At 37.1% G+C, this 18,945-nt stretch overlaps 1 protein-coding gene across 1 annotated transcript; it reads right to left on the bottom strand.

The window, feature by feature from the left end:
• Positions 1 to 11,907: 11,907 nt before the first annotated feature.
• On the bottom strand, positions 11,908 to 12,986 carry LOC148836819 (uncharacterized). The gene has a single exon (XM_088914746.1). The coding sequence runs from the start codon at positions 12,984 to 12,986 to the stop codon at positions 12,051 to 12,053; it is 936 nt and encodes a 311-aa protein (XP_088770872.1). The 3' UTR covers positions 11,908 to 12,050.
• Between the last annotated feature and the right edge of the window lie 5,959 nt (positions 12,987 to 18,945).

Here is an 18,945-nt window from a genome sequence, read left to right as displayed (position 1 = left end):
GAGTGAGAGATCTCCGTCCTGGTGCCAGTAACAAATGTCAGCAAATATTTTATATACTTGTATCAAGGTGTTGAAAGTGGTTCTGGAAAATCCTTGGCTATGGCCAAGAACAGGGTGTCTTAAAAGAGGAAAATCCAGCATGGACTCATAATCTCCTAATCAAACAAGGATATGTTTGATTTATTGTGAAATCGATGAAAACATTGTTTAGTTTTAGGAGTTTCTCCTGAAAACAGCTCCAAATATCACTAAGGTTTCTTCAAAGCTATAATTCCAGTGTGTACTCAATTTCTAATCAAACAACAATATGGCATATCAGTCACTGTGAAACACAGGGGTCTAACTGCTATTTCACAAGTAATTGTTATTCAATGTAGTGTTTACTGCTGCACTGATTGTGGAAGAACTGTCATAGAAGAGTTCTAAGAAGGGAACAACAATTTGTTCTTCCTTTGCTGAGTTTTGCACCTACTGTATCCTCTGTTTACAAAGTAAGCCAAGTGAGAAAAGGACTCATCTTTCTTCCCTTTTTTATCAGCCATCAGCTGGGCTCATTTGAAATTGTTTTGGTTGGTAACTGGCTGCAGTAACCACACTAATTTATGGTTATTTGTAAGCAGTCAGTGTTAAAATCATTACATTGATTTAACTCCCGAAGTATAAGGATGATAATACATTGTTTTTTCTCTTTGTTGTAAAACCTAAAGAAACGCTGGTCATGTTCAATACGGTTTTTATTTGAGGAAAATATTTTTTTAATCAGAAGGTCTTACATACGGATTTAGATTTATAACCCACAGATGTGTACCATGTTAAAGATAATGCGTACGAAAGAGAAACACGTGGTCAGAAGACTAAAATAGGAACGAACATACAGTACTTTTACATATCTTTTTTAAGGTTGCAATACATGTGCATCACACTAGGTGGCAGGATTGGAGCTTTTCAAAAACCACCTTTATGAAAAGATTGGATTAATAAGAAGAAATTCAACTTTTATTTTAAAAAAGCCATCAGAAAATCAACCAATATTTGCCTCTGTATGACGAGCCTTTAAGGTGTGCTGCTTCATCAGCATTATCATCATTTTTATTTTTTATAAGCATGAGTCTCAAATTGAAGGTCAAGGTAAGTGTTGTCAATTTATTGTATATTTATCTTAGCTTAAATCCCAGTCCTTACGTCAGCAAGATTTGTTTTTGTGCAGAGCAGATTTTCAGTTAAACATTGTATCAAAAGGTAAGGGGTGTGTATATAAAGTGTACATTTCATTTCTGTACCTGACAGTCTAAATATTAGTCTGGAAGATATAGAGCTTGGAGAATCCCATGAGGGCACCACATCAGAGTGTGCAGATAGCAGAAGGAAGGAATGACTTTTTCAAACTGCTTGCTGGGAGTTTGCCTTTCACTGACCTGTCTATAATGAACTGAAGGGTTTTATTTCTGAACCAGTCATAATGTTGTTTTTTTTACCAGCATCTCTTATGAAGTCCCATGTTTGTGGCTGGCCAGAATGTACAGAGGTACAGAATTAGAAACAAATTCAACAGCTAGCAAATGGAAACAAAAACAGAAAGCAATTGTTGTTGGTAAAAGGAAGGTGGCACCTCGAGTCCATGGGAATATCTGAAACTGTCAGCACATCTTTAGGCCGAGACCTGAAATGTGAAAAAATATTTCATAGAATTTAATTTGAATTGGTCATTATACTGTATGTAACTAAAGCAAATTCCTGTTATTAGTACTCATAATAATTGTTTAGTGTAATAAATACAGCAAAATTGAAAACTAATTTATACTGAGTTATACAAGTACACGAATAACAATTAAGTGGTTGTGAAAGTGAAAGAGAAGCTCCAAAAATGGGAGAACTGAAGACATTTATTTTGTCTTTAGTAACAATGTATTTTGATTGTAGTTTATCACTTGCTATTGATTAGCTTTAGGTCTGAAGCCTGTCTAGTAAGTTTTGATGATTAAGGAAAGGGCTCGCACTCAATCACATCCTCCAGCACATTGTCATAATTCAGTGATCATTTGCCATGAAGTATTGACTTACAGTACATATTGATCCAGATCAATAAACTGAGTAATCTTAAAGCTGGGGGGGAAAGCCTTTTGACTCTTTTTTTACTGTTCTTTTCAATCTAACCTGAGCAGTGATCAGTGAAATAGGGCAGGTCAATAATCTATTAAGGCAAAGCAGGACGAGCGATGAATTGGCACCTGGAGAATTTTGTTTTCCAAAAATGTTGGTTTTCCTTGACTAAGGTTGCATGCTGTGGCCATTTCAGGGAGATAAAAAGGTTGTGATCAATATATATCTTTTTTTGTTAAACATAGAACAAAAAATTTTGAAGATGGTTGTGTTGTTTTAGTATCTGCTATGCTCTGAAGGTCATTTTGTGCACAGGCATGACAACTTCCTCTTTACAGTGCACAATATTATTAGTTTATTATGGTTAGTTATTGAATAGTTATTCATAGTTATCATGCTCAGCAAGTAAAGAAAAAGATTATACTTATTAAAGTCATTCTAATTTTCCTTCCAAAGACATCCCGATTAGCTTAACTTGGTGTCTCTAAATTGTCCTTGTGTGCACCCTGTGATGGACTGCTACTGTATCTCATTCGCAATACTAAGTTGCACCTTACTCTCTGCGCTCCCAGGATAGACTCTGGAGACCGTCATCAGGAATCAGTAGCTTTCCGGTAATGGATTGATAAAAATGCATGAAAATAAATAGTGAATATTAAAAGCATACAACAACAAACAACTAAATATTCTATCTTTGTAGATTTCACAAGGATTTTTCATTCACATGACCATAATATTTGCTAGTATAGTGTTATGCTTTTGATTGTGGCTTGCCTAAAAACCAAAATATATTTGCAAGCTGAGCTTAGTGAGGGAAGTACTGTGTTTCTAATGTGTGCAGAAGATGTTATAAAAACCCACCCCAGGCAAGATGTGCTTTCACATCTGGGTATTCATTTTGCATTTACTAATGTTCTATTTACTCTCCTGATGCCTACAGCTGCCACAAGCCCTGTAAATATTTTCTACTCCATTGTCCATAATAAGCTTTCCTGCTGGTGAGGTATGGATCACTGATTATACAGGTTCAGTGCCCGTGAGAGAGAACGTTTACAGCCTTTCTTACAAGATCATGCAAAGCTATCCATCATCTCTTCAACAAGTGCGTAAAGAAAATGTACTGCAAATGAAAAATCATTGACTTCTAATCGTTTAAGTAATGGGTCCTTACGAATATTTTGTTTAATTTTTGGGATAGAGAAATCTAAATACATAAATACCAACGAATTGTTGTCTCTGTCCATTGGTCTCATCTAGCACCGATTATTATTATTATTATCATTATTATATTATTATTTTTACCACAATCATGATTCAAGCTGTGAACAACTTGTAAATATTTACACGTACTGTAAAATGGTTCTCACTTGTTTATATACTGTACTGTACTTCCCATTGCTTCCACTGGTCCGCTATTTATTCTGTAGACATCCATTGGGATGAATTTGCCAGTGTCTTTGAAGATTTTAAATACTTGGATCAGGATCCCTCCTTTTCTCCCCACTCCAAGACTAAACAGATATTTATTTTAAAAAATGCCTTCAATAAATCAGAGTATGAAACTCAATTTTTAGTTTTTTATGGATGCCACAAAGTCACTTTTATTCTAACAGAAAATTGTCAATGCCATCCTCATGCATCCACAACCCACATGTACCTCCCAAAAATAGCTGGCATTGAAGGTCTGCTCAATCTTTCAGAAAGCAGTACACAAAGGTGATCTTCATGAGTACTTCCTGAAAAAGCAATTAACCATCCATGAGACAGCAGTTCATGAGTCCCTGCTGTTTCTCTCTGAAAAAGGTCTCTGATTTAAGTAAAAAACAGTACAGTCAAGGGCAGATGAGTAGGGTACAAAATTTCACCATGAGAGGTTCCATGTAGCACTTAAAAATGGAAACTCATGTGGAGACATGAACAACATGATTGTGAGAAGGGACATTTTTTTTCCAGAGATGGAAGGTTTCTCTTTGTTATCCAGGGCAAAATTACTGCCAGAAGCACATTATAAAGGATAATTCTTCTAGCAATAATTCTGATCACTAAAAAGCATCAACTCTGGGACCACCACTGAGTGAGACCAAGTCACACAATGTCAGTGAATGGCCAGTGTTCAGTAATGTGTTCCAATTACATTCAGCGATACTACAGCATCAGTGGAATCATCTGCCAGCAGCTAACCAAAAGCCATTTTAAGTACCAGCCTGCACAGAATGAAGATTTACTGGGAGAAGCCCATTGCCACATATGGCAAAGTAGCATACAACTATCTGAACATTTTTACTCTGAAATGGAAGAACATGAAAGTTTGATGTACTGTAATTAATGTTGCTGTACCCCTTGACAAAGACCTTTTCAGTGACCTCAAAAACATTTACCACCTTGAGGGTGTGTGGATGATACCAATTATCATTTCAACAAATAGTCTTACTTCAAAGGTGTTGCATCAGAGCCTCAAATGCTGTGCAAGAAAGGCACAGACTTTGGTAACGACTCACATTGTGAGAGCATGATGTACTGTAAATGGTGGACTGGCACAGCTCACAACAGTGCTGCTACCATGCTAAGTCCATTTTTTGGGAGTGAAAACAACAAAAATAATAAAAGAAACTACTTGATGGAAAGCCAGAAAAAGGGGTGAAACTAAGGATTATGAATGTAACAGTTATCCTGCTCTGCAGTACATACTTTGTAATTCTGTACAGAAATCCTTACTGTTTTTCGGGTCTTTGGGAACTTAAAGTAGGTATAAAATACCACGCTTGTCCACTTAAAGGAAAAAAAATATTAGTTCCTAAAACCAAACACCAGGAAGACAAATTTGGCATAGACAACACACAAAATTCAAATTGTATTGTAAAGATATTCAATCATGAATATCCTTTTTACAAGTCCTCCATCATTTTTTAGGATGAAGAATTCACATTTATTTATCATAGAATAGAGATTTAAATGAGATTTATTTATTCGAACGAGCTGTATTGTAAAAATTTAACTTTTAAACGTTACATACTGCCTGACTGGATTTTGATTGCTAACAGGTAATGCAGAGACTCTGCATGCACTGCACAATGTTTTTAACTTTAACTTTAATTGAAATTAAAAAGGGTAAAACTGGATCTGAAAATGGATTCATGAATAACACTGTGATGTACAGAGCTGTTTCAAAATGTATGTTAAGAATGAGAGAGAAAATAATTTTCCCTAGTGTATACAAAATACTATGGATCACATATTAGGTTTTTGGTGTTAGGAAGTAAACCATCCTCATAGTATCTCAAAGATAATTGAATTGAAACCTTATTAAACATGCCTTATTAAACATAAACTTTACCATTCTAACTTCAATATACTGTACAGTATATTCATCTGGACCGTATTACCAGAAATATTTACCCATCTGGATATTTACCCACCAAAATTTTTTCTTTCTAAATTGTGAGAATTGTTTAGAACTGCTGACCTGTTTTTCTTATCTAATGAGTGTACTTTTGTTGTTTATTCATGAATGGGTTCTTCTTGTGTTAAATGTATTATGTAGGGAGTAGCAAATTTATCATCTAAGAAGTATATATATATATCATTGTATTGGGATGAATTTAACGGCATGGCCTGAATACCTGGGAAGTGGGTTTATCTGAAAGAGTTGTGCCCTTAAGTCCACTTTCCAGTGCAAAGTAATGGAGTTCATTGACTGTTTCCAAAAGCCCAATTGCGTAATATGAATACATGACAAGAAAATGGATTGACAGAGATATACAATAAAATAGCCTTGCTTTATTTTTTGAAGTCTTATCTTTAAGTAGATAAGATCTTTAAATATTGATTCAGATCAGAACCCTGACATTAAGTTAATAATGGCAGGCGGTCAATCTGCACAAACAACAATGACATCAACAGGAACACCAAAAACACATGAATATTGAAAACAGCTACTCTTTTGAAACCCTTTAAAGATGATAATTAGAATTAACCTGGTGACTTTGCCAAATGTGACATACTGCTGTACAAATGTTTTTATAAGAAAAATGTAAAAAACAATTCTAACATCATGTGAGAATAATACGTTTAGCGTAATATCACCTATAGGTTTCTTAGATGGCAGAAATGGTACAATAAACAGAATGTAACACAAGCACAATGGTATAGAAGCAGTACAACAGTCTAGAGATCCAAAAGGAAGATCAGAAGATCAAGTGCAGTCTGTACAGATGGCTGATGTTTAGCTGGTCATAGCACCAGGGGATGTTACTAATCTGTTCAGCTGCAATTATTTAAAAACAATCATGCTCATGACAGACATTTCTGGGATTTGATTTTGTTTGCTAACAGAAGCTGTTATCAGCAGCCGCATATTTACTGGCATTTTGCAGGTAATGATTAACAGCAGAATGCAAACATCCAATGTGCACTATCAGTAGGGAGTGAAGTATATTAATCCTGCATTCTCTGCAGAAGCATCAACATACAGTACAAAACCAAATAAACTTTGGCTCTCTATGGTAATTGTTACTGAGGGTAGCAGAATGGTAAGTGCTTTGCCTCACCATGTTACATAGGCAAAGTGTCCTCCATTGACAAAGATGAAAGGATTCTCCCTGCTGTCAGCTTAAAAGACACTTTTATCAGTCACCTGTCATTAGACTGCAGTATTAGCTTGAAGCACCATAATAAGGATGTATAGAGCTCCTTTAATGCACAGGAGCTCAACAGTTACACAGAAGATCCAGTTTCCATTTTTGATGCTGCTTCTAAAATCTGTTACTACAGTGTGGGAGTAGTGGGTCTGGCTCTGTCCTCATTGTTCACTGTCTTATGATGTGTGTCCAAGCCACTTGTGTCTGTGACACACAAGGCCCACAGCGTATTTGTGGAAGAGAAAGTAACCAAAATTGGGAGTATGCCCCATCTCTATGAGCAAAAGCTGAATTTTCAAATGACCAATGTCCAGAATTCCACTTACTGTATGAGTAAATGCAAAGCTTTGAAAGATTGAAAAGCTTATCATGTTGCATATTAGTTGTCAACTGCTTGTTCCTGTTGTCTGTTTCATACTGTACTGTATGTTACAGATCTTATGCATGTTCTTAGTTTTCAGTTTTAGAAGAAATAAACTGTGGAGTAGCATTCAAACCTGGGAACAGGAGGCACGTCTTTTATAGAAAGGGTTCTGGGAGTAAGGAATAAGCTACATAGTTGAAGCTGAAGCTGAAGTCGTTGAAGCTGATAAACAAGATTCCTTTACACAGCTTGTGGATGAGATTTTGGATCAATTAGCTCATAACTACTTAATGAGTGAGATAGACCAAATTATTTATTTTATTCTTAAAACACTCTTAATAATACTTTAGCATCAGGGAGGTCAAGTGCAGCAGTAAACGTCGTAATTGTTAAGCCAACTGAATAATTAATGAATACAATTAAATTTGTATAACATGTAGTAACTTGTAGATTAGCACTCTAGTTTTACTCTAGGTATACTTACTCTAAGTTTTACTCTAAGTATATCCACAATGGTTTCTTTATTTTGGATTCCACAAAAGCTAATTGACTGACATTAACACGTATGCAATAGGATGCACTTCTTCATCACATAGTGACCTGGTGCATAAGTTCCAGTATAAAACACTATAACCAGTCTTGTGAAGAATGCTCTAGGTTTTGGACCTCTTTCACTGGGGATCTATATGCACAGAATTGAAATAAACTCCTGGAAACATTCTGGAATGGAACATTCTCTTTCAAGTACTAAGCAGTCAATGAAGGATTGACTCTAAAGACTACAGTATACTGGTGTTGCTTTCTACCTGTTTTACGATCCACATCTGGAGCCAAGCACCTTTTATTTCTTTTCATATACAGTATAAAGATCCACGAAATGGAGCAGTTTATTTTCAAATGGAGGAAATGCATTCTCGTGGACAGGGATTGTGTTGAAAAGTTAAACCACATACTGTACATGAAATATTGCCATCCATTTCTTGCCATTTTAAATAGGTATTAGCCTGATAAAACATTGGTACTTTACTTTTTGTTTCTTTGGGGTGGGATAAATAACTAAACTAAACTACATTTTGTTTCAATACGGAAATAATTGCCTTGAGCCAGCCTTCCCAGGATAACACAGGCGTCACTGTGTTTAAAGGGAAGAGATTGATTTTGCTCCTCGGATCATTTTAGCATTCACATTTAATCTGATCTGAAGTGGCACAAAGATGGCTTTGATTGCTTAAGCTTGGCAAGAGATTGTACTGCAATTTCTAACAAATTGAAGAACATAAAATAAAATTAGGAGATAGTGTAAATTAAGGTGGAAATTTACAAATATTGCCTTGCATAGAGCAATGAAGCATTTATGTGCCATTGTCAGTTTAAAACTTCTCATATCTATCATATTGATTCTGTGGTTTGGTAGTACTGTATGTTTCAGTCCCAAGAATTAATTGCATCTTTACTACTGTTTATGATCTGGCAGTATGAAATACAGATCATATCTTGAATTTGTGCTAACAGCTTTTTCTTTTTCTGTATGATGTCTTATTAAAAAAGAAGAATCCAATCGCAGGATTAAGCAAAGCCATGAAATCCCTAAGTAGTCCTGTGTACAGTTTATTGTTGATTTAACCAACTAGGCCTACAAGCCCTGCACTGCAATGTGCTTAAATGATTGCATCTTTCTAATCTTTCTGTCTTTCACTGCCAGCAGTAGCTCTGTCAGGATCCTCTAATTCCTTTAATACAAAGCTCTGCAGAGCTTCAAACAGTTTAAAAACAGAAAACCACCCCACCCCTCTAGCATGGCTAATTATCATAACAGTATCATTTAGAATGATACAAATGTCTATAGATTTTAAGAATGTGCACTATACTTGTATTTTTTTTAATAACACTGAGTTATTTTCCCCTCATGCAGTATGGGTGTAACTACACTCCAAACCTTTTCATAAGTGGAAGAATGTCCTCCTCTAGAGGGCGCTCCGCCTTTTTTGTATTTGAGTTTCTTTATTATGTGGACCCGTCTCCTATTTTCCTGTCCCTACTTAAGTTTGGCATCTGCAAGCTTCAGGGCTTGGTATTGGAAGATGGACGCCACAAGGCCTGCCTATCCCCCGGGCTTGCGGATAGCTGGAGGGCAGGTCTTATTCCCTGGCGTCCTGACCATCTTAGTCCAGAGCTCGGAGCACCCGGCTACGTTACGATTTTAACTTCCTTGTTCCTGATTCCTCGTCCCTGTTCCTGTCTCTGTATGGATGGATCTCCCGGCTATGGGCTTTTGGACTGCTTCCTGGTTTCCCCTTTCAGATTGTTTTGGACTTGTTCGCCGGAGCCATGCCCCCCGAGCACTAGAACACTGCTGTCACCCCCCCAGTCAGTCACCCCATCCTGATCCTGTCCTGTTTCCCTGTTGCCCTTCTCCAGTCTCTTCCGGATTTTACCGTCTGCATAGGGTCCTACTGTAGATACACACTACGCGGGAGTCTGGACCGGCTCCCGTGACAATTATACTATTAAGTTAAAATTCTCGCAATTGTGGAAAAAGTAAGCACAAAAAAATGGAGCACTTACTTCATAAAACAGAAGCTATTTGGGTTAATTAGAGTGAATATACAATATCTGTACTGCTCCAAAGTAATTTCAGAGGTAAAGAGGCTTTATTCTGTGACATTATTGGACCTTTATACAAGAAAGTTATATTTTATCATCACGTGTTTACACTGTTTAAGGAAATTTTAAAAAAATGTTTCTTTGCATATTTGAATTTGCATGCAATCAGCTATTTATTTTACATTTTATTGTTTTATGAAAATACATTAATTATATTCTGAACATTTACTGAGGTCAGTAATTCCTTATAATGTGTGTATATATACAGTACATACTTCATTTTTTAGCATACAATTACCCTCTATGTGTTCCTATTTTATATAGGCACCTGTTTATTGAGATGTAGGTAGAGGAGTACTACTCAAGTGTACAACATTAGTGTCACAGCCTGGGACTTGAACCCACCACCCCACAGTTAGGGGCACACAGCATTATCCACACTGCTCCATCCCACCATCTGGGGTGGTGTTGGATTCTATACAGACTTAAATGAAATTTCTTGCTTTGCCTTGTGTAAGGGAAATGGATTGGTGAAGGAGCACTTCTGAGATTAAGGCTGAAACTGCCCCAGGTCAGGGTTTAGCTGCTTTATTCTGTGGATTATTAAAAAGAACAAGAGAAGGCAGCAGTTTTCAGGTACTGCAGTTACATGAGAAGGCACATAATCCTTTGAATTCAAACACTACCTTTGCTCTTCTTTAAATCCTACATCCACCTTCTACTAAACACCTCTGATTCTTAATCACTCCTTCATATCTAACTAACTCCTGATACCATAACCAAACTCTCCCTTTTGGATACCTCAGCCAATGGTGGGTTGCTCTTCAATGGTGACAGCTACACATCACTTGTACTCAATGACTTGTCAAACTGTTGTTTGTAGAGTAGCAGGTTCCATGCTCAACCTCACAATCATGCTTGTCTTCAGCAATTTTGTCTACCACCTACCTCCAGCCCTTGACTTGTTACATTATAATTAAGGAAAAAGGGACAAAATACCACAATTGTGTTTTCTCATTAAGATAGGACCAGGACAGGGTCACATGAAAGAAGCCTTTAAAAAGCCTTTTTTAAAACCTTTAAAAATCATTTTTCAGGTGGCTATATGAGACATTTTGAACAATGAAGATGTTTCTATCTGGGAATGTCAGAAGACACTAATCAGTGTTGCATGGTTGCATATAAATTCATACCTCAATGAGCATTCAATGCCACTATATCAAACCCCTTGCACCAGACACCTCTGCTGTAGTTTTGAGGTAGCACAAAGCTCTGATAATGTGTTGGTGAGACATCCAATTGCAAAGGTTTTGACATTTATTGTTTTATTTATATCCCTGAGACCTTTGCATATTGTCAACGAGCCTATTATCAGCAGATTATGTGATCCCTGACCATGTTATGGATACTGGAGTGCTCATGCAGGAACAATCATCAAAAATGTCATTGATGACCTCAGAAGGTCAGTGTGATAACATTCTGCCCATCCTAATCCTTCTCTGTTGTTCACTGTGCTCTTAATTAATATGGCCATCGCATGCCTTTACCGGATGCATCAATTAGTGCAGAAGCTAATGCGACTGCTCTGCTCTCCTTTATTTCTAACAGTCCACATACCCTTTATTCTGCAAGTTTGTTTGCCATTTAACAACAGCCTATGTCTCTTTTAGGAGTTTTTTTAAAAAACACATGCACAATCAGAGCTCAGTTCACATTGCGTTCTTTGCTCTGTTTAATGTGTTGAAGTTTGAATAGGAGAAATTACCTTGAGTTAACATTGTACTCACACTGACCAGATGCAACTTAATTTACAATTGTGATTTTTGACCCCTGTCATATTCACTGGACTCAATCAGCATTAGAAAAGAAGTAACTGTAGTTTTTGATAGCGGAAATGGCAATAGGTTTTGGCTCACCAAGCACGATCAATAATGTTAAATGCAGTGTCACCGACATTGCTTCTTTTACAGGAATTGCTGTGTTTTTGCCATTTTGTTTTGCTTACACAGTTTTGGCAATGCACCAGACAGCCAGTAGAGGTATGTCAGTAGAAGAGAAAACATGAGTAAGTAGAAACACAACACAGAGAAAATGTCACTTTAATAGTACAAAGAAATTAAAGATTGTTCTACTTTTAATTGGTTACTACTTTCTTGCTGAAGAGAAGTGTATTTTAAAAGAAAATTGAAACAAATTTGAAAAAGATTTCACTATATTTGGCATTATATTAGAGCTTACATTGATATGACAGTTTTTTACATGCTACTAATGCATGACATAGTATAGATTAAGATATGAATTACAATATCAAGTACTTTTAAAAGAAACAAGAAGTTCTTGGAAATTCAACTTTGAAGGAAAAAATCTTGATGCTGGTTAATAAACTTATTCAGATTTTGATATGTGGTCTCAAAAAACTCTTTTATCTTTGGCATCTGTTGCTTTTCAAGGATTTTATTTACAATCTCATTCTCAATGGCCTTGGATGCACAGTTCTTATGCTGAATATTATGAGAGAGGTTTTTCAAGGGTTCAATTACTAAGACACCAATTCCAGAAGCCTGTTGTCTTTCCATCACATGCTTTCTTAAATACTCCTCATACCTGTTAAACAAACTTGTTAACATCTCTCTGTAGGTAGCAATTGTTGAATCTGTTCTTGCCCTGTTTCCTGCTCCGATCCTTACAAGATGGATCTGCATGTGGGTGTGAAAGGCAGCACCATTAATCCATCTTTTCACGGCACTGGAATCCATGTGTCCATTCATAATCATTGCTGTATAAGCATGGAGCAGCATGTCATTCAGCGTGTGTTCATAGCGACTGGTTTCTTCTTTCATCTTCTGGGGGTCATCCGTGATTTCTGAGACTTCAGTCAGGTACTTACGTATCAGAGCCCCGATTTCTGATCCAGTTTCCTCACCAAATGTGCCTTGGAGTGGATGCTTCACTGTCTGCATTTTGATCCCTTGTCGCAGGAGGATTTCAAACAACAAAGACAAAGTAATGGCAATGATCCCCACGCCTCCATAAGCTATTTTAGTGTTCTCCTGAAAATGGGAAGCCAGCATTTTTGTGAAACTGCTGAACTGATCTGTGCTGAGGGAGCTCTGTATGTCAGCAAGGTGACAGCTGAGCTGTGCAGAGGAGTTCAAGGAAAGGTATTTTAAGAGAGTACTGTCTATAGTTATGTCAGGGAGAATCCCTGCATCACTGGCAACATAGAACAGATCTTCTACTGTGTCCTTGGATGGATGGCAACTGCTGCTTCCTCCTCCCATGTTTTCTTGCTCTCATGATGGATAATATCTGTTTAGTGGTTGTATTTATATTGTCTTCTGCTAAATGTGCAGTTCATACATTTGCCTGAGAGCCATTGCCCCCTACTGAGTAAATATTTAAAGCCTGCACTCCCAGAGAGCAGTTTTCACAAACAAAAACAACATGAAGAGGAAAAAAAAAGGAACCATAATCAGTTGTCAAACAAATTCCTCTGCAATCTGGTTTTCTAATACAGAACTAGAAATCTTTCACAAAACTCTGCTGTAGTTTGGTTTGTGTGTCTGTTTTTTTAGAAAGCTGCTCACAGATTCTCAAATGACAACATAATCTAAGTAACAATCCTCTGGAGCCACAGAGGCTTCATTTTATGTTTAGACTTCATAATGTACTGCAGCACTTTCTAGAAATATGATTTGGTGCCAAGGGTTTAATCAAGAACCTCCTTCAGTTAAAAAAAAATATTTTGTCATGCAGGCGTCTGTAACATTTCCAATTAACTCCTTGGTCAGAAAACGTAGGGTAGAACTTGACATTTTTGTTGCTGAAGTTTTATTTTCCCCACTAGTAAACCTTTTGTTATTTTCATTCCCGTCAAAAAAAAACATTACTAAAGACTGTAAGAAACAATAGATCTACTGTAAGAAAAGCAAGGGGCTGATTAGACATAAGTGAATATTTGTTCCATTTTGTTAATTTTTGATGTTTCACTTAGCCCTCTAGTTGTTTGAATCTGTTCTGAAGAGGCATACTTTCTCTTTGGCTTTTTTATTGAATCTGTTGCTTTTTACTATTGCCATTGTGACATTTGTCCTCTGAAACGTGTTCCTCGGAATCCAGGTCATCACCAACTCCTCTTCCTGTAATTCATGCTCTTTTTTGTGTGCAACATGTCCTTGTTTAAGAATTTTATAGCTTCTTGGACTACAGAAGGTTTGCAATAATTCCTTACATTTGTAAACAAAATGCATTGTTCTTTATGGGTTATATACCCTCCATGCAAATTATTTTATGATGTATTGAAATACAACTCATTTATAAATTCCGCAATATATTTGTGTTAATAATTGCTGTGGTCTGTTGTATCCTGAATTTGTAAAGCGATTTAAGATGTTGCTCACAAAGATACGGTGCTATGCCAAATATATATTGATTGCTGTCCTGTTCACTGAAATGTCAGGTTAACAGGTTGGGAGCAATTATAATGCAGCTCATTAACTTTGCTTTTTCTAAAAAAAAAATCTTGTGTTACAGAACCGTAAGTGAACACCGTCGGAGTACATGTGGCCTCTTAAATAAAATTGCTCATTTGTTTGTATGGTTGGTTGTTATTTTTCCCCCGACAGCTGCAAAGAACAAAATTTGGTAATGACAGGGTGTAGTAAATAGCATTCTGAATTCCCTGTTTTATTTGCTCAGGCTCAGCAAAGAGACCATATAGATTCTATTTAAATAACTCAGTGACAGACTCCACACACACAGATTCATTTTTCATTTTCATTTGGCTTTAGTGGACGCATCATTATGGGAAATATTTCACTAAGCCAGTAAGTGACAAGACAGTAGGTACTGCATTGTGAGGGAGTGTTAACATGCCATGTCAGACAAGCATAGAAATCCACTTAAATTAATCCTCTGTGTGGAGGTGCAGTAGGAGCTTTTTTATTCCTGAGAAAAATTGCTTGAGCTGTGCAATAGTAAACACAGAGCATGTTTCATGTCAGATGCAAGGCAGACGCCTCAATCTTGGTTAATGCCCAGCCATGACATGAGGTGTCATAACTAGTCTGCAGTAATTCCACCAGATTCACTCAAGATGGCTCACGTCCAAAGTTTATTTGCCATTTGTTACAGTATATGGGAATTAGGAATAAAAATGTAAGCCAGTAGTAGAAAAAGACCGTGTCATCTGTATATAATACAGTGTACGATACAGCATCCAGTACAGAAAAACAATATACAATTTACAATGTACAATAGTTAACAACAGTGTGCAGTATGCAGTGCGAAAAATACAGTATTTAACAGTCGGTGGTAATGGATAGTGGTTAGCCTGGTGGGCTGTGTTTTGATTCTGTGGTACCGCCAAACAGACCACAGAGATGAGAACAGTTTGTTTCTATGATCCTGTTGATGCTTTGATCCTGTATTATAGCACAGGCTTTATTTAGCTAACGGTTGATGTAGATCTCTTCAAATGATGGTATGGTATATCAGATCCTATGAATTTTTCTTGTAGATGTCACAGCCCTCTGTATGGCCTACCTATCCTGTGTGGTTCTGTGGCCTTATCTTACGGTGATACCACCAGTCAGGACACTCTTGATGGTGTAGCAATAAAACTTCAAGAGTAACCGATTAATCATCCCGCATTTCCTCAAATGCCTTTAGAAAGTGGAGTTGCAGGAATCTGAAACATCAAACAATTTCCACTGATGCTCCATTGATGCGGATTAGAGTACGGCTCTCTCTGTGTCTCCTGAACTCCACAATGAGTTCTTTTGTCTTGGTGACATTCAGGGCTAGGTGTTAGGGCAGAGCAGTGGCACTGTTCCTGGAAGGTTGCTGGTTCAAATCCCACAGCCGGCAGAGGAATCGTACTCCGTTGGGCCCCTGAGCAAGGCCCTTAACCCAAGCTGCTCCAGGGGCACCGTATAAATGGCTGACCCTGCGCTCTGACCCCAAGCTTCTCTCTCCCCATCTGTGTGCCTGTGTGTCTCATGGAGAGCAAGCTGGGGTATGTGAAAAGACAAATTCCTAGTGCAAGAAATTGTACAGTATATGGCTAATAAGGTGATAAAATAAAGTGAAAAGAAACCAGTGTTGATGGGGACTAGCAACGGAACTACAGTATGAGACGTGGGATAAATCCACACTTTGGGCTAGACAGCTGACAGTACCAGGGAAATTGCGCAGCAGCTGACTGGGGAATCTGCTCAGCAGCACACACTCAGAGTGAAGCCGAGCAGTGGTGCATGCACACAGGGACTGAGCTGAGCGGAAAGCATGCACACTGAGACATAAGCTGCAGGCTGTGTTGCATTGAAGGCAACACTAAAGAAACAGCAACTAGCTCGAGGGGGAAGACGAAAGATGAAACACCTGAGCAGTGCCAGAGCTGTCCTGAAATACTCTGTCCTACCTAATATGGTTGTATACATTTCTTGCAGGTGATGCAGATTTCCTGTTGACACCATGGTAACCTGTACCGAGAGAAAGGTGCATTGCTGGTTACGATGACAAATGCTAGCTCGCTCCTCAACCAAAGATACCAGCCTTTGTTGTCTATCTTTACCACCTATGATCTGCCCTTTAGGAAATCCAGTATCCAGTTGCAGACGGCATTACACAGGCCCAGATCTTTAAGTTTCAAGACTGTCTTGGAGAGAACAGTTATGTTGACGCCCGCCTGGAATCAATAAATATCATGCTGACATAAAGGCAGATATCCTGCCTGTCAAAGTGTTTAAGGACAATGTGCAGGACCAGAGAGATGGCATCATCCACTGACTTCACCACCTAATTTCCAATTGTAACCTTTAGCTTGTGCTTTACTGTTGAAGTTTAACAGTTAACAGTTAATTGTCTGGGTTGACTTGGCCAGTGACTTGGAGGATTTTGAATACTTGTATCAGGTCCCCTCATAGTCCTCTCTGTAGAGGATTTTAAAGATCCTGGTCCTTTAGCCTGTTAGTGTAAGACAATCCCTTAAATACAGAAATATATCTGATTGATTTCCTCAGGATTTATCCCCAGAGCATCAATATTGTTTTTATAATGGAGTGACCAAACTTTTAGAAGGTACTGCATTTTAAATGAGGCTTTATTAGTGTATTATATAATTGTAAAACAACATCCTTTTATTTAAATTCTAATTTTAGCTACAGTTTGGATCCAAAGATTGTTTGCTTTTTGTATTGCTTCCCTCATTGTCTAGAAGATGTAAATGATGTGTGAACATTAACACTTAAACCATTTTTATGAATAGCCTCCTTAAACCCAACATTTCCCATTTTGTACGTATAGTTTGTTTTTACTCTGTGCAGATAACACTCTGCACTTGCCTGTATTAAACTCTATCTGCCTAACAAATCTGCACACACTGACAAAATCTGGGACTGTAGCAGGTACTACAAAGCCTTGATAGGCGTCTACAACATCAGCAGTGAAACACGAACAAGGAGACACAGGCAGAAGCTAAGGGGAAGTGCATTTACGAACCGAGGCACAAAGGGCATTTATGGGTAAGCCACAAGTTTACACTTGAGATGTCAGGAACAAGCAAAGTATTAGCCGAGACAAATTATTAAGATGATATCTATACTTTCATCACTGGATCCTCAGATCATTCATGTAATAGCAGCCAGATGCATTGAATAGTCATTCATAACCTTTCTTTTGTTCTTATTCTTGCTAGCCATCCACTGGCATATACTCTTCATTTATGGACTTGAGTATCGCAACCAGAAGATTAATTCTGGAAATGTTAGTAATCACTGAATGTATAAAAGTACGATATGACAGATTAACTTTGTATAATAGTTTAAAAGGCACCAAAGTAAATAGTGGGGTTTTGGTACGAGACTTTTTTCACCACATATTTGCAGTTCATATTTAAGGACCAGCACAAGTCAGCCTAAGAAAATGGTTCACCCGCAATCATTTGTCAGATGAGATCACTGCACTTTTGTATCATTTATCTTGTTCTTTGTGGAATATAATGATCAATACTATCCTCCATTAAAGTTAATGATGTTCTTATTTATTCATTACAATAGGAAAAACTCCACCGTTCCTAGGCTGATATATGTTCAGTTTAGGTTAACTTTCTGAAAAAACACTATAAAGATTGTTGAATTATTTATGTATTACCCCCTTCCAACATACATTCAAGTACATCATTATTAAGCCATTTACTATTAATAGGAACACAGATGGCTTTTCAAATTTTGAAAAGCCATTAACTTTGTAATGTAGCATATTTCTTTTTCTAGAAATTCCTGGTCAAGTATTAAAAGGCCTTTGAAACCGCTGTAATGATTTGGGACTTCAAATGTAATTTTACAATCAAGTAAACTTAAAAAAATAAGGTCAATTTGCAGTTTCCTAATCACAACACATTTGTTGATCTTTGCATAAGAATAAGATTTTTGACAAATCTCTGCAAAATGTCTGACACATGTCATAATGAGAAAATATTTTAGAAACAGACCGCACTGTTGTTGATTTTTTTAGCAATTCTGATTATTAAGAAAGCTTAAAAGACACTTTCCCAAGACAGATTTTGGAGTTAAAAACACAGCTTGAATCCCCATCCCTTCCTGCTTAATGACGTTATTGAAACTGCTTAATTTTCTGAAATGTGAAAGTCCTTTGAAATGACAGATACATGAAAAGTGACCCTAAAATCATTTTGTTTGGATGATTCCTAGTACATTTACAACAGCATCTCAGGAACTTGCTCTACAGGAGCTTAATACAATAGAAAACATTTTAATAAAAAACAGATGGTGTGTGTTTACAATAACAGAATATCACATATATTTATATATATTATATATTATTCTTTTTGCATTAGACTGAGATTGAATTAAAATTATGCATAGTTATAAAATAAAAGTATTAATACAAAAGCTGCTGAGTTTATAAATGATTTGGGTCTATTTATGGGTTTTTATAAGTAACACTAAAATTAAAAAGCACAAAAGTACATGAATAACCTCTGTAGTGTTCCTCAAGCAGTTAACCAACAGATGGAGGTCTGAATCACTTCCTCTGAATACGTTACAGGGAATAGAACGTTAATTGTGAAATCATTGATGTTTTCTCTTCCATGATAGTTCTACAGCATACTTTACCTATAGGTGGTAAATGATATTGCAGTGTACTGTCCACCCTGAGGGGGGAATATGGGAAAGCTGACCAGAACCACTTTGTCCCTCACCAGTATATATGGCTGTG

The sequence above is a fragment of the Atractosteus spatula genome, chromosome 4 (assembly GCF_055471065.1).
Source record: "Atractosteus spatula isolate fAtrSpa1 chromosome 4, fAtrSpa1.hap1, whole genome shotgun sequence".
Lineage (NCBI taxonomy): Eukaryota > Metazoa > Chordata > Actinopteri > Semionotiformes > Lepisosteidae > Atractosteus > Atractosteus spatula.
The sequence above is the reverse complement of the archived record's forward strand: the minus strand, read 5'-3'. Positions and strand labels throughout refer to the sequence as shown.

Coding starts and splice junctions, on each gene's coding strand:
- LOC148836819 (XM_088914746.1), bottom strand. CDS start 12,986: ATGGGAGGAGGAAGCAGCAGTTGCCATCCATCCAAGGACACAGTAGAA.